Source organism: Ruditapes philippinarum, unplaced genomic scaffold, assembly GCF_026571515.1.
Source record: "Ruditapes philippinarum isolate M1 unplaced genomic scaffold, ASM2657151v2 ctg762_1_1_1_1, whole genome shotgun sequence".
NCBI classification, from domain to species: domain Eukaryota; kingdom Metazoa; phylum Mollusca; class Bivalvia; order Venerida; family Veneridae; genus Ruditapes; species Ruditapes philippinarum.
The window spans coordinates 167,207-182,267 of NW_026856516.1; the positions used below are offsets into that span (position 1 = coordinate 167,207).

Genomic DNA, 15,061 nt, shown 5'->3' on the forward strand with positions numbered 1-15,061 from the left:
CTTGAGAATAAGCTATAGAGCTAGCTTACGGAAAGTCAATGATTGTACACTGGTGCAAACTTACGCCCTGAAATAATCAGGCATAGGCCCCTTAATACCCTAAGCATTGTGTATTTCTTTAAACTTTTTATAGAAAATTATAAAGCAAGTGACATAGCCAGTCAGTATATAGATTCATCTCTTCACTTTGTTTCCTCTGCCATTTAAAGAAGAAGAGGGGGCTTTCATGGCCATGTGGTTAAACTCCTTTTCTGCTTTATGAGCACTGTTGGTTTGAATCTCGTTACAGACTTCGGTTTCTTTAATGTTAGGAAGCTGTCCAGGTAGCTAATGGAAGGTTGGTGGTTCTTCTCAGGTCTCGCTTGTGTCTTGAATAATGTACAAAGGAGTACCTGAGGTCTTCCTCCACTTTTAAAGCTTGAAAGTTGCCATTTGACTTTTATAGTGTGGGTGTGAGTGAATTTTCAACAAAAAGAAGGTAGAAAATCATCAATTGCTGAGCAAATTGTTAACTTAACGTGAGAAGTGCAAAGTTCTAATTCTTAATAAAGTGATGAATCATAAAATTTATGTCAACAATTTACAATTTTTTGTATATCATGTTTAGAAAGTTAAACTTTTATTTTCAGGTGGAATAACTGCTGGTTTGATATCTGATTTCACTCGAGGTCGTGCTTCAACATGCTGTGTCATGTTGTTATTGGCTGCACCAATGGTAAATGAATAAATTTAGCTAAATTGTATAACAACACAGACCCAAAATGGAATTTTTAAAATTTATATGGAAACTGGATCAAACCAAGTCCCACTGGTGTTAAAATATTAAAAGTTAAAAGTTACTTAGAGTTGACAAGATGGACAAAGGTGGGGTAAGATCCATGCCATGCAGATATGTCATTGATGTTTTGCTTGGGCTAGAGCTTAAAATCTTATATTTCTGTAAAGTAGATCCTCCAAATTTGTACAAAATCAAATCCGCACAAAATCAGACAAATGGTGTTTTAAGTACTAAACAAATGGAATAAGAAAATTGTGTTTTTTTATGAAAAATTATACACTTTATATACAGAAAGAACAAATTGACGGTCATTTTAAATGACCATGCCCTGTGGAGATGTCACAGATGTTATACTCGGGCTTAAGAGCTTCGAGTCTTATATTTCTGTTAACTAGACCCTCCAAATTTGTACAAAATCAAATAAATTGCTTGTTTTTTTGCCTGACCACTGTTGATAAAAGGGATCAAAAATTAATGGAGTAGCCAATAATGTAGAGCCTGGTCAGACTTCATGGGCTTGGCAAAAATATTGGAGGAATAGGCAAGTCATAATTATCATTATTATTATGTGACCTTAAGTCTTTAATACTGTCAATAATACTGTATTATTATTTATTGATTTATTTTTGTATTTCAGATGTTTTTATACAATGAATATGGAAGTATTAACTATGCTCATAGTGTTGGTAAGTTATTTACTGAAACAATTTTTTATATATTTTTGTCTACTTTTACGTGCTTGATTTGTTATCAATATAAGACCTGTATAGTTTAATTTGTCATTTGATGTACAGTCTTATTTTTTATTGCATATTTAAAAAGAAAGTAGATTTCCAAATTTGGAAAAAACATTGTTAGTTATAACAAAACTGCTTTGGTTATTCACTAATACTTTTCTTTGAGGAATGTTATTGTGACAAATATTACAAAGGGAACCAGTAAATTATAGTAAGCTAGCAATTTTAACTTGATTATTTTAACTGTTTGTAGGTTTATTATTGATCTGTGGTTTCTTTGTGAACGGTCCCTATGCTCTGATCACCACAGCTGTAAGTGCTGATCTAGGCACACACAAGAGTCTGAAGGGCAACTCGAGGGCTCTCGCCTCAGTCACGGCTATCATTGATGGCACAGGCAGTATAGGTAAGGTTTTTCATTACTTGTTTTGTTTAAATGATAAAATAATGTTATTTTGAATAATTTCATAGTTTAAAGATATTTAATATTGCTTGTGAAAATGGTTTAAAGTTCATGACAAGAACTCTCCAGTCAGCTGCCTGGCTCTTGCAAGTACTTGTGTGAAATGGGAGGATTTTGACACAAGTAATACTTGACCACACTGTCTGTAGGGTGAGAGGCAGTCACCTTAACTTAATGCAAGACAATCTCATCCCTTTTCATTGCTATTAACTTCTATACTGCCAGCGGCAACTGAATCGAGGATATCTGTGCAATCAGTGCAGATTAAGATAAGCCAACACACCAGTGCCTTCAGATTATAATCTTCACTGTTAACTATTCAGTTAGTACATATTTTATATTTTTAAATTTTCCCGAAATATGATGAAAGTTTTTGTCCAGATCGAAAGATGGACCAGTCCATTTAAGATAATTAGCGTGGTAAGGGTTAAGTACAAACAATGCAGCAAAAATTTTTCCTGAGAGCAGTATATAAACCATCTCAGAATTTAGATCTGTTTTAGATTGATTGATTCTCTCAAAACTATCTGGTCAGTGATATCCTTTGATATATGATATGTATTTGTATACATACAGGAGCTGCTATCGGACCTCTGTTGACAGGTGTTATATCACCGACCGGCTGGAACAATGTATTCTGGATGTTAATAGCTGCCGATGGTTTAGCCATGGTGGTATGTATATTTTCTATATCTTTTGCTTTGAGTTGACTTTTCTGTCTTTTAATTGTGGAGGAAGATCACTAAAAGGCCTTTATTTAAATCAATCAGGCATAATATAATATAACTATATATATATGTGATAATATAACTACCAGCTTACTTTAAGCCAGGGAGGTATGCAATAATTTAATGTCCCTATAGCAGAGTCAGTTTACAGGCATTAATTAACAACAACTAATCTTGTGTAGTCTGTGTATGTAAGAACATTACATCAGTTTGTATACATCAGTATGTATACTGTATATTCTTTTTGTCTGTAATAACTAAAATTATTTTAGGATGATTTTAGCTTTAAGCTTATTTAAAGGACTCTCATGTCCAGCCTGCTAGCTCTTGTATAGTCCCTGCATTGAGAGGCAGAGTCTTGAACAACTGTGCCACCTCATCCCTCATTGTTTCTTAAAAAATAAAATGGAAAATTACAAATTTTAAAGGCAAATTAGGCCTCAGAAATTAATGAATTATTTCTTCTGTAGAAAGGGGCAAACACTGTTTTTATAATGATTTTGTTACATGTTATCATGAGTTAAGAACATTTGCGATAAATATCTATAACTGTACTATTTGCCAAACCGCAAAAAAAAGCAAAATGGGCATTTATGATTTGGCTTTTTTTCAAGACTTAATGGGCCTTTATGTAAAAAACAATATGTTTGTATATTACAGTTTTTGATACGACTGGTGACGAAGGAGATACAGTTGTGGCGTTTGACAGGCTGTACCAGACAGATAGATGATGTCTCAGTCAATGTTAATGTAGGCAAAAGATAATGTTACTATAGCAACCAGCTGTTTCTGTGATAAAAGATAAAAAATTCCATTCAAACATCCACACACATATATTGTTATACCTTTCCATTAAATGATGTACTAAAAACACTTTAGGAATAATGTTAGAATCTGTTTAAGTATTAGTAGGAGATTGTATTTTGCCGAAGAGTATTTTATAAAGTAATAAGAAATTAAATGTTACATTTGGTAGATGAAAATCTGTTTCTGATATTGACACCTTAGTGTAGTAACGAGTTAACTCCTATTATATTACATAAGGAGTTAACCCGTTACTGCACTAAGGTGACATTTTAGACATGTATTTTTCGAAACTTAGGTATAAAATATTTGTCAATAATGACCAAGTTCTATCCTCATTTATAAAAAGGCATTATTGTGTTTGATTGTTATTTTGTTTAGAGATTATTATTATATTTTAAAACCAAAGATTTTGTTTTACATTTATAATCATTTCGTACTATTGCAGCACGAATTTGTTTTTTATTGAGGTGTCAGCATTACTTGTTGTGTCCTGTTTTTAGAGCAATCCTTGACTTCCATATTGTACCATGTTTGTAAATAGGTTAAATGTTTTAGCAGTTTTATATTGGTTTTTTTTATCAGACTGTTCCCGCCATCCCTTTCCCTCTTTTTTTATTTGTATTAGGTTTTAGATTCTACTAAACTACACCATGACATTTTACTGGTATAAATTTTAAACATTCTGTCTCATTTACAATTTTATATTAAAATTTAGTGATTTTTTGTTGTTGATGATGTACATACTATGATTTCAGGGCTTTTTTTAAACTCCAGTTTGTCATTATGGTAAAGTGTTAGATTGTTGTTTTTATGCCACCGCAGCATCTGCGATGCGGTGGCATATAGCGATTCACCTGTGTGTGTGTGTGTTTGTTTGTGTGTGTGTGTGTGTGTGTGTGTGTGTTATATAGATTATATAGTGAACTTCAAAAATCTTCTTGTGAAAAACCAGTAGTCCAATTTCAACCAAACTTGGCAGGATTGATCCTTGGGTGAAGGGCTTCCAAAGTTGTTCAAAGAATTTCATTCCATGCAGAAATCTGGTTGCCATGGCAACCAAAAGGAATTATAAGAACAAATTTAAAAAATCTTCTTGTAAAGACCCAAAAGGCCTAGAACTTAGATATTTTGCATAAGGCATTGTCTGGTAGACCTCTACCAAGATTGTTCAAATTATAGCCCTGGGGTCAAAATCAGCCCCGCCCCGGGGTCATTGATTTTCACTATATGTACATATAGTAAAAACTTAAAATACCTTATTGTTAAGACCCAAATAGCCTAGAGCTTAGATATTTTGCATAAGGCATTGTCTGGTAGACCTCTACCAACATTGTTCAAATTATAGCCCTGGGGTCAAAATAGGCCCCGCCCCGGGTCATTGTTATATAGATTATATAGCGAACGTAAAAAATCTTCTTGTGAAAAACCAATAGTCCAATTTCAACCAAACTTGGCAGGATTGATCCTTGGGTGAAGGGCTTCCAAAGTTGTTCAAAGAATTTCATTCCATGCAGAAATCTGGTTGCCATGGCAACCAAAAGGAATTATAAGAATAAATTTAAAAAATCTTCTTGTAAAGACCCAAAAGGCCTAGAGCTTAGATATTTTGCATAAGGCATTGTCTGGTAGACCTCTACCAAGATTGTTCAAATTATAGCCCTGGGGTCAAAATCGGCCCTGCCCCGGGGTCATTGATTTTCACTATATGTACATATAGTAAAAACTTAAAATACCTTATTGTAAAGACCCAAATAGCCTAGAGCTAAGATATTTTGCATACGGCATTGCCTGGTAGACCTCTACCAAGATTATTCAAATTATAGCCCTAGGGTCAAAATCGGCCCCGCCCCGGGGGTCATTGATTCTCACTATATGTACATATAGTAAAAACTTTAAATACCTACTTGTAAAGACCCAAAAGGCCTAGAGCATAAGGCATTGTGTTGTAGACCTCTACCCAGATTGTTCAAATTATAGCCCTGGGGTCAAAATCAGCCCTGCCCCGGGGGTCATTGGTTTTCGTTATATGTATATAGTAAAAACTTTAAAAAAATTTCTTCTAGCAATTGACAAATGCTAGAGGTTAGATATTTTGCATGAAAAATTGTGTAGTGAACCTCTAGCAAGATTGTTCAAATTATAGCCCTGGGGTCAAAATTGCCCCCGCCCCTGGGGGCCATTGATTTTCAATATATACATATAGTAAAAAATAAAAAAATCTTATTGTCTGTAGGTACAAGGTACAAGGCTTCAAAAACTTAAAATACCTTCTTGTAAATGCCCAAAAGGCCTAGAGCTTAGGTATTAATGCGGTGGCATAGCATTTTTCTCAAATGCAATCTTGTTTTTTTAAGCAAGATTCAAATTTCTTCAAATTATTATTATTATTTGGGTGAAAAATATTTTTATCAGAAACTGTTTTGGAGATTAATAAAAGTAGATTTCCAGCAACCAAGCATTTTATTAAAAAGTAGCAAATATATGTCTGAGGAACGTTTGTGTCCATAATTACATAAATTGAAAAATGATGAAATATATCGAATATTTCTTCAATATTAACTTATACATGTAAATGGTTCATATGTACAATATTTAGCTCCCTTGGCAAAAGTAGCAGCATTTAAACTGACTGAATATAAAATATAAATACAATATAAATATAAATACAATATAAATATAAGTGCTATAAACAGATTATTTAAATGAACTGTTAGATAACTTTAAAATAATACCAAAAAATTATTATAGCACAAAATTAACTTTTAAGAATTGTAGGAGATTTTGTTATCTGGTCTTGAGCATACAATATATTTGTGATAATGGCAACCAGGGGAGGTAATACATGTTGTGGTTACACAATCACAAATATAAGTTTAGTAACTAAATTAATCAGATCAAAATTAGATGACGTTTCTGCATTTGTCAGTCATTATATTCAAATGTATCCATAATTCTTTATACACATATACTAAACAAGAGAATATGTATTACAAATACTATTTGTTATTTAAAATCTTGTTCTTTTTTTTTCATTCTAGATACAAAATACATTATAGGATTTACACACTAGAATTTGATAGGTTGAACTTTATTTAAGGCAAAGAAAAGTATTTTTATACAGCCATGATAACATATATAATGAAAAGAGCTGGAAAAACATGACTGATATGTTGTTTTTAATAGTTATAGAAATATATATAATTATATAGATAGCTATGGAATGTATTGACTTTTTTTTATATAAAAATGACTTTTATAAACACAAGTTCAGCGTATCACTTTGTTATGTGTTTTTTAGGTAAGTTATCTCCCTTAAATCTATATAAATTAGGGATGCAATGGTTCACTGAAGTTCGGATCTATACACTTCTTTGAATCAATTATCAGATTTTGGATTTAGTCATTTATTATTAATTATAGTTAATATTCAATGCAAGCATTAATCATACAATAGTTTGTTACAACAGCAAAATAACTTGTTCAAGTTAATTCATCCAAGTCAGATCTGGAAAAAATGTCTAGATCATTAAAAGTATAATGTAAAAATTTGAATCGAATATTTGATAATCGAGAACGTTATAATTAACTGAAATCTTATCTGAAGTGAACCGCACCTGAACCATTGCAGCTCTAATATAAAATATAAAAGACTAACAAAATGTGACCAGTCTGAAAACCATATGCTTAAATGGTTAACTCCATGCACTTCTTTCTTTTAGATTGACCACTACTTTAATTAAGCCGATAAATAATTCACTGACCTATTTATTAGCTGATCTGTAGGAGCACTTACAATGTAGCTTTTCTCCTCAATTCACATCGTACCTGTTCAGCAGGAGCATTTAGTTTGAAAATTACTAAGTCAAGACTGTAAGCTGTCTTGTGTGTGTGATAAAATTTATTAGGTAAATCACTATTATCTTTTATTGATTTGAAGTTCGGAACTGTTTATATTTGAATGCTTATGAATGACAAGGATATCTTAACACAGAAATTATTTTCTGAAATTTTACTGTGCTAAGTATTATAATAAATTATTACTTGTCCAGTATTAGGTTCAACTTAAATGACAAAGTATAAACTTTTTTATCTTTCTTAAAAAAAAACACTTATAGAAAAACCTGCATGCACACATGTAAGCTTTCACCCATATATTTCTAAAAATGCACCTTTTATACTCGAAAGAGAAAAAAGATTTTTATATGGTAAAGGTGTATGTATAATACAGTATAAGTAGAAAAGTCAGTTTCAAATCTGTTAAGTTTTTAAAAACTTTTTATAAAACTTTTTAACATAGTTTGACTGCCGGCATGAGAAAACAACCTTGAACTTTATTTACTTAAAAAATGCAAGTATTCAATTCTTGAAATGAAAAAAATCTGCTTTTTCTTACCTATATATACTTATTTTCAATATCTCAAGGGTAATTCAGATTTTCATTAAGACATTTCAAACATCTTTTGACACGATTTGAAAAACAATGTTAATGGGTTCACTGTCTTTTTATCATGCTGGCAGTCTTTTAAATTTTGAAAGTATGAAGGTTTATAAATTTTATCAACACTTTTAACATCGTCTTTAAGTTACACTAATATTTTGATAACTTTTATCAGGGTTTAAAATATATAATTTATATGTATTTCCTTTTAAAGTGTTACTTTTTATACTTCTACCTAAATTTACTTGAAAAAAAAGTGGATTAATCATGCATGTATGTGATTTTCAAAATTTCAATTTAAATTATTATTCTTTGTAAATATTTCTTTGATAGTCATTTCATGTGAAGTACACATCAGGAATTTATTTTGTTTGTTTGTAAATAATGTGCAAGACTATGATACGTTTTTGGTTTTTGTAATGATATTTTGTTAAACATTATTATCAAACGAATTGTAATCACAGATTGAATAATGACTGCCATTACGAAAAGTTTTTATGCCATAGAGAGTGTAAGTCAACACTGTAAAAAATAGTCACCTCCCAATAAAGTCCATTTCTAGACAAACCTGTTTTCATAAGGTCAAGATTTTAGTTCTGGTTTCGATAATTGATATTGTGAAATTGCTAAATGCTGTAAAAATGTTAGACACCTACAAACAGTAAAAAAAGATCATTGTTTTTCTTTACATGTATTCCCAAACTGGACTTTCTTGTCAGTTAAGCCTGTTATAGATGCATTCTTTGAATGTATAGCCTACTAAGTAAATTTTCAACACATGCAGTTGAATTTTTTATAAGAAAATTACATTTTTGTATTACATTTTGTTCACAGCCTTGATAATGGCCATTTTAACACTTATATTCACTTGTATACACAGCTAAACTCTTAGACTACTAAATGAAAAATTAACTACTTTAGAGATATAGAATTCAATCTTTTCATGTAATAGACAAGACAAAATTTTTCTTCATTAATGCATGTACAAATTTGTTAATCCTTTATCTCGCCATACTAGATCTTCATTGTAACCTTTTGTTAATCAAGAATTCTTGAGAGATTTCTCTGTATACGTACTTAAGTGTTTTTAATTCTTTGTTAAGTAATGATTGTCCATTTATGAAGGAATTTTAGTCGTTAAGCCTCAAATTGTAGCGCTCATTACATAGGGGTCCTCTGTTGTTCAAAAATATTCATTGTTGTTTGTTTAAATCTTTTGTAAGTCATTAAATTGTGTATTAATCAATGAATTATGTAAAATATTGTCATTATTCATGTTTGATCATTTTTCGAATTGTTTGTTAGAGTACTGTAGCATGCTTACAGTTTCATACTAATTTTAACATAATATTTAGAACATGTGCAGAAAAAAACTTGCTTGTAATATTTCCTAAAGTGGAGTACTGAAAATAGGTTAAATTATGATGAAAAAATCAGCCCTGTACTCCATTAAAGTCTGAGTAGAAATAAAAGTATTACAAATTTGAAATTCAGCCACAGCTTACACAAATTGGCATATAAATTTTTTGGATTCAAAATATTTGTACTTTAATATTATGAAATTTTTATTTTTAAATGATTTTTGTTTTGCTCATCTGAAAGAGTGTAGCTTTAAGTGTTATTAAGATGTCATACCAGATCTCTAGTTTCATTCTTGAGGTAATTAAGTAATTTAATCTGTCTGTTTTGTTGTATTGTATACCTATTTTTTCAATTATTCTATATTTATGTTTTGTATGAAAATAGCATTAATTAATAGACTTTCACAGTTTTAACCATATTAAAGATTAAGAAATAAAACCATATTTGACAATTGATTATTTTATGTCAAGTCCTCTTGCCTTTTGAGTTTCAAATAAAAACCAATTGATTTTAAACCCAAGCCGTATTCACTGACAATTCAAGTCTAAAATTTAGATGAAACATTTGAAAAAAATGCCATTAGTAAAGATAAAATAAGCTTGCAAGTTACACTGTAATTATTCCTAATAATGACCAAAGCACCTTATAATTACTACAGTGTTTCATACCCCTCTGTGGTCAAGGAGTTAGAGTCGATGACTTCTAATCCAAGTACCTCTCTGGCGTGGGTTCGATCCCCGGGAGATGCTTTAGTAGTTTAGCGCGGAGGAAGGTAGTTTAGTACTGGTGTAACTCTCCAGGAACGATGGCTAGGAAACTACCCGCCTATATGACTGAAATACTGTTGGAAAAAGGCGTAAAATGAAACAAACAAACAAACATTTCTTTTTGCAAGTATGTTACGGAACTGACTTATGGATGTTTAATGAAGATAATACAGACATTGTTTTACATAATTATTTTCTATACCTTGGATATTTATATTACAGAATTATTTCATATTTTCTAGTACCCTTTGGTATTGAGTGATAAAATAAACTATGAGTGATTATTCTTCAACAGGGAGCATTCATAAGAATTAATACAGTAAATCTCATGCAGACATTTAAAAATTCAGGTCTTTTTTTCCAAAATACTCAACTTTTGAAGAATGATTGTACCTTGTATTGATTTGTGAATGAATTTATAATTTTAATATAGCAATGAAGATTGCAAAATCTCAAAATACTAGATTCAGAACATATTAACCCTTTAAATGCTTAGAATATATGGAGCCAGGTCAGTCAGCTTATCCGTCAGTGCGACAGGTCATCTGTGCTCTTTACTGCTTGTAGCCAAATTGTTGTACAGTCAACTCCGCTTAAAATGACTTCAATTGGATATTTAAATATTATTCATTATAATAAGGGATCATGCAGATTCCATTACACAAATCAACCAGGTTAAGGGTTGTATTAGTTACAGCGCTATGACATGCTTACACCATGATGTTTACATTTATTGGCAAGACCTTTTTGTAAAAATGTGTAACTGTTCTTGTATTAATTTAATAAGATAATCTAAGGTATTTGATTTTATTTCTGTATGGCACCTGATGTCATTTCTTTGCCCTGCTTTGAATTAAGTCAAATTACAAGTATTTATTTTTATTTTATGGAGTTTATAGATAAAAAAAGTAAAGATGAGCAGTCAAGAGTCTAGAATTTCTTGATACTGCACAGTTAGGCAAACTGACATGCTTTATTTTAGTTGCATCATGGCCTATTTCTGTTTGAGATATGTTTTAAAAAAAGTGTTACATTTATAATTATCATATGATATTGTTCATCAGTGGCACATGATAATGTTCATCAGTGGCATATGAACTGGTTTATCAGTGGCATATGATATTGTTTATCAGTGGCATATGAACTGGTTTATCAGTGGCATATGAACTGGTTTATCAGTGGCATATGATATTGTTTATCATTGGCATAAGAAATTGTTCACCAGTGGCATATGATATTGTTTATCAGTAGCATAGGATATTGTTTATCAGTGGCATATGATAATGTTCATCAGTGGCATTTAAAATAGCTTGTAACCGTGTTGTTTTTTAGTGCAATTAATTTTGGTTTCAAGTATGAATAAACTGTTTTAAGTGCATGCTGCAAAATATAGATTCTGGTTATTTAATCATGAAGTTAGAAAGGAAGTTGTATTCAATTTAGATGTAGTAGGAGATGATTAAATTAGTTCTGATTTAATGATATAATCATGAAAATTGTTTTGATAAATTTATGAATGAATCATCAGTTATGAAATTGTTAAAATTTAGTGATATAAATGCTAGTCAATAAAATAGCTAAAACAACATTTTCTGTACTGTTTTTTTTCTTTTCATCATTTTAAAGCAATATCTTCATCATGAGCATTATATATTTTACCTTTTTCTGAACTACAACTTTTTTGCCCTGTCTGTCCTACTTTGGTCTACACCCACTTAGCTCAACAAAGGAAAGCAATGGATTAGTAATCCAGAGGTTGCTGGTTTGATCCAGGTGCACATGGCTAATTTTCTCTGGTTTGATCCAGGCGCACATGGCTAATTTCTTTGGTTTGATTCAGGTGCACATGGCTAATTTTCTCTGGTTTGATCCAGGCGCACATGGCTAATTTCTTTGGTTTGATTCAGGCGCACATGGCTAATTTCTCTGGTTTGATCCAGGTGCACATGGCTAATTTATCTGTTGATCCAGCGCACATGGCTAATTTATCTGTTTTGATCCAGGCACACATGGCTTATTTATCTGATTTGATCCAGGCTCACATGGCCAATTTGTCACGCATTCCTAACTCAGAAATCATGTGGGAATAGTAGCCAGCCACTTGTCGAGATGTACTGGATTTTAATTGTCCAGGAAAGCCATTGAGGTGGATTTCAGCCAAGATAATACCAAAACAATGTGTTATCAGGTGGTTGAAAACCAAATTTAAAAAGTTTTGTTTTATGCAGTTCTATTCCCAATTTAAGTTAAAAGCATTACAAGACTTCGTTTATTGGACATTTGCACATTAAATCAAAGCACAGAAGGCGCTGAATTTGTTTGGGTCTCAGAATGTCAGAAAGGTGAAGGTTGTGAGATTATAAACCAATTTGTTTTTGTATAGTGCCACCAATGCTTTCCAGTGTTTTAACTGTAGTAAATTGGCTATAAGACTAATTGCAACACTGATAGTCAATTCAATGCTTATTTGACTTATTTGCCTCAACTGGGATTTGAACTCGAGACCTCTCAATTCATAAGCGAGTGTGCAAACCCCTCGACCACGGTGAAGTTATATGTTAAAAGCCTGAAGAAAACCATAATATTCTAAATTAGGGTTTGTAACTCTTATTATTTCAACGCTAAACACAGATGTAAATAATCATGGAGCTTACTGTAAGCATGTTTATCTATAAAGAATGAAACAGTATTAGAAATCTTCGACCATTCGGGAACTACTTTGCTTGAAAATTAATGCGCCTGTCATTTGACAATCTTTACGCATTGATCTCCCCTGAATTTTTCGGCATTAGTGTACATATAAAGGGAAGTAACCGCTTCAAAAAAGTGGACTACTTTAGGCATTTGCAATTAACAGCATTAGGCTCTGAAATTTCGCTACCATTATTTGTTTGGTCTGACGACCCAAACAAATAACAAGAGGGCCATGATGGCCCTGAGGTCGCTCACCTGTATATAGGCCCCTCCAACCCCCCCCCCCCCCCCAACGTTGCAGGGACAATTTAACCCCAAGGGCTTTTATTTGCACAAACTTGGTAGACACCCATAAGAAGATGTTTCATGCTAAACATCTAAGCTCTAGCTCATTGGGCTTTTTAAAAGAAGATTTTTTTTTTAAGTTTTTACTATACACATATAAGGAAAATCAATGACCCCCGGGGCGGGGCCAATTTTGACCCCAGGGCTTTTATTTGAACAAACTTTGTAGACACTTACTAGAAGATGTTTCATGCTTAATATCTAAACTCTAGCTATTTGGGTTTTTTCAAAGAAGATTTTAAGTTTTTGCTATACACATATAAAGAAAATCAATGACCCCCGGGGCGGGGCCAATTTTGACCCCAGGTCTTTTATTTGAACAAACTTTGTAGACACTCACTAAAAGATGTTTCATGCTTAATATCTTAACTCTAGCTATTTGGGTTTTTTCAAAGAAGATTTTTTAAGTTTTTGCTATACACATATAAGGAAAACCAATGACCCCAGGGCTTTTATTTGAACAAACTTTGTAGACACTTACTAGAAGATGTTTCATGCTTAATATCTAAACTCTAGCTATTTGGGTTTTTTCAAAGAAGATTTTAAGTTTTTGCTATACACATATAAAGAAAATCAATGACCCCCGGGGCGGGGCCAATTTTGACCCCAGGGCTTTTATTTGAACAAACTTGGTAGACACCTATTAGAACATGTTTGACGCTAAATATCTTAGCCATAGCTCTTTGAGTTCTTTAAAAGAAGATTTTTAAGTTTTTACTATATGCATATAGGGAAAATCAATGACCCCCCGGGGTGGGGCCAATTTTGACCCCAGGGCTTTATTTGAACAAACTTGGTAGACACTTATTAGAACATGTTTCATGCTAAATATCTTAGCTCTAACTCTTTTGGTTCTTTAAAAGAAGATTTTTTAAGTTTTTACTATATGCATATAGGGAAAATCAATGACCCCCTGGCAATTTTGACCCCAGGGCTTTTATTTGAACAAACTTGGTAGACACCTATTAGAACATGTTTGATGCTCAATATCTTAGCCATAGCTCTTTGAGTTCTTTAAAAGAAGATTTTTTAAGTTTTTACTCTATGCATATAGGGAAAATCAATGACCCCCTGGGGCGGGGCCAATTTTGACCCCAGGGCTTTTATTTGAACAAACTTGGTAGACACCCATTAGAACATGTTTCATGCTAAATATCTTAGCTCTAGCTCTTTTGGTTCTTTAAAAGAAGATTTTTTAAGTTTTTACTATATGCATATAGGGAAAATCAATGACCCCCGGGGCGGGGCCAATTTTGATCCCAGGGCTTTTATTTGAACAAACTTGGTAGACACTCACTAGAAGATGTTTCATGCCAAATATCTAAGCTCTAGCTCTTATGGTTTTTTAAAAGAAGATATTTAAAGTTTTTTCTTTCGGTTGCCATGGCAACCAGAGTTCTGCATGGAATTAAATTCTTTGAACAATTTTCAAAGGTGACCACCAAAGGAACATTCCTGTGAAGTTTGGATGAAATTGGCTTAGTGGTTTATGAGGAGATGTCATTTCAAGTTAAAGTTTACGGACGGACGGACGGACGACGGACGGACGCCGGACGAAAAGCGATCACAAAAGCTCACCCTGTCACTTTGTGACAGGTGAGCTAAAAAAATTGTTCTAGAAAAACTGAGTGAACCAATAATCTGAATTGTATAGATCTACAAATGGTACAGAAATCTAGAAAAAAACATTTCCAGTCCCATCATGAATATCAAAAAACCTGAATGGAGACCCCTTATCATATCAGATTTTAAGAAATGACAAAAACAACAACAAAGAAATCAAGAAACAAACTTGTTCTTGGTATTACAATTTTATTTCTTGACCAAATAACAACACTTTAACCACAGAATTAAGTAACTTTACCTTGTGTTTATAAGAAATAATGGATGAATATTGGATCTCACAATAGTGTCCATAAAATATCAAATACTATTAAACTAT

The 15,061-nt window shown here is 32.2% G+C and overlaps 1 protein-coding gene across 2 annotated transcripts in view; it reads left to right on the top strand.

Moving 5' to 3' along the window:
- LOC132746835 (glucose-6-phosphate exchanger SLC37A2-like) overlaps nucleotides 1-7,766 on the top strand; it is a 28,626-nt gene extending 20,860 nt beyond the window's left edge. Inside the window, exons 13-18 of one of the 2 annotated variants that reach the window (XM_060736098.1) lie at nucleotides 630-715; nucleotides 1,416-1,464; nucleotides 1,769-1,921; nucleotides 2,555-2,652; nucleotides 3,367-3,456; nucleotides 6,552-7,766. In XM_060736098.1, the coding sequence (XP_060592081.1) occupies nucleotides 630-715; nucleotides 1,416-1,464; nucleotides 1,769-1,921; nucleotides 2,555-2,652; nucleotides 3,367-3,456; nucleotides 6,552-6,569 (494 nt within the window). In that variant the 3' untranslated portion in view covers nucleotides 6,570-7,766. The remainder of the gene's footprint in view (nucleotides 1-629; nucleotides 716-1,415; nucleotides 1,465-1,768; nucleotides 1,922-2,554; nucleotides 2,653-3,366; nucleotides 3,457-6,551) is intronic. The other variant, XM_060736099.1, reaches the window with a different exon arrangement.
- Nucleotides 7,767-15,061: the final 7,295 nt, after the last annotated feature.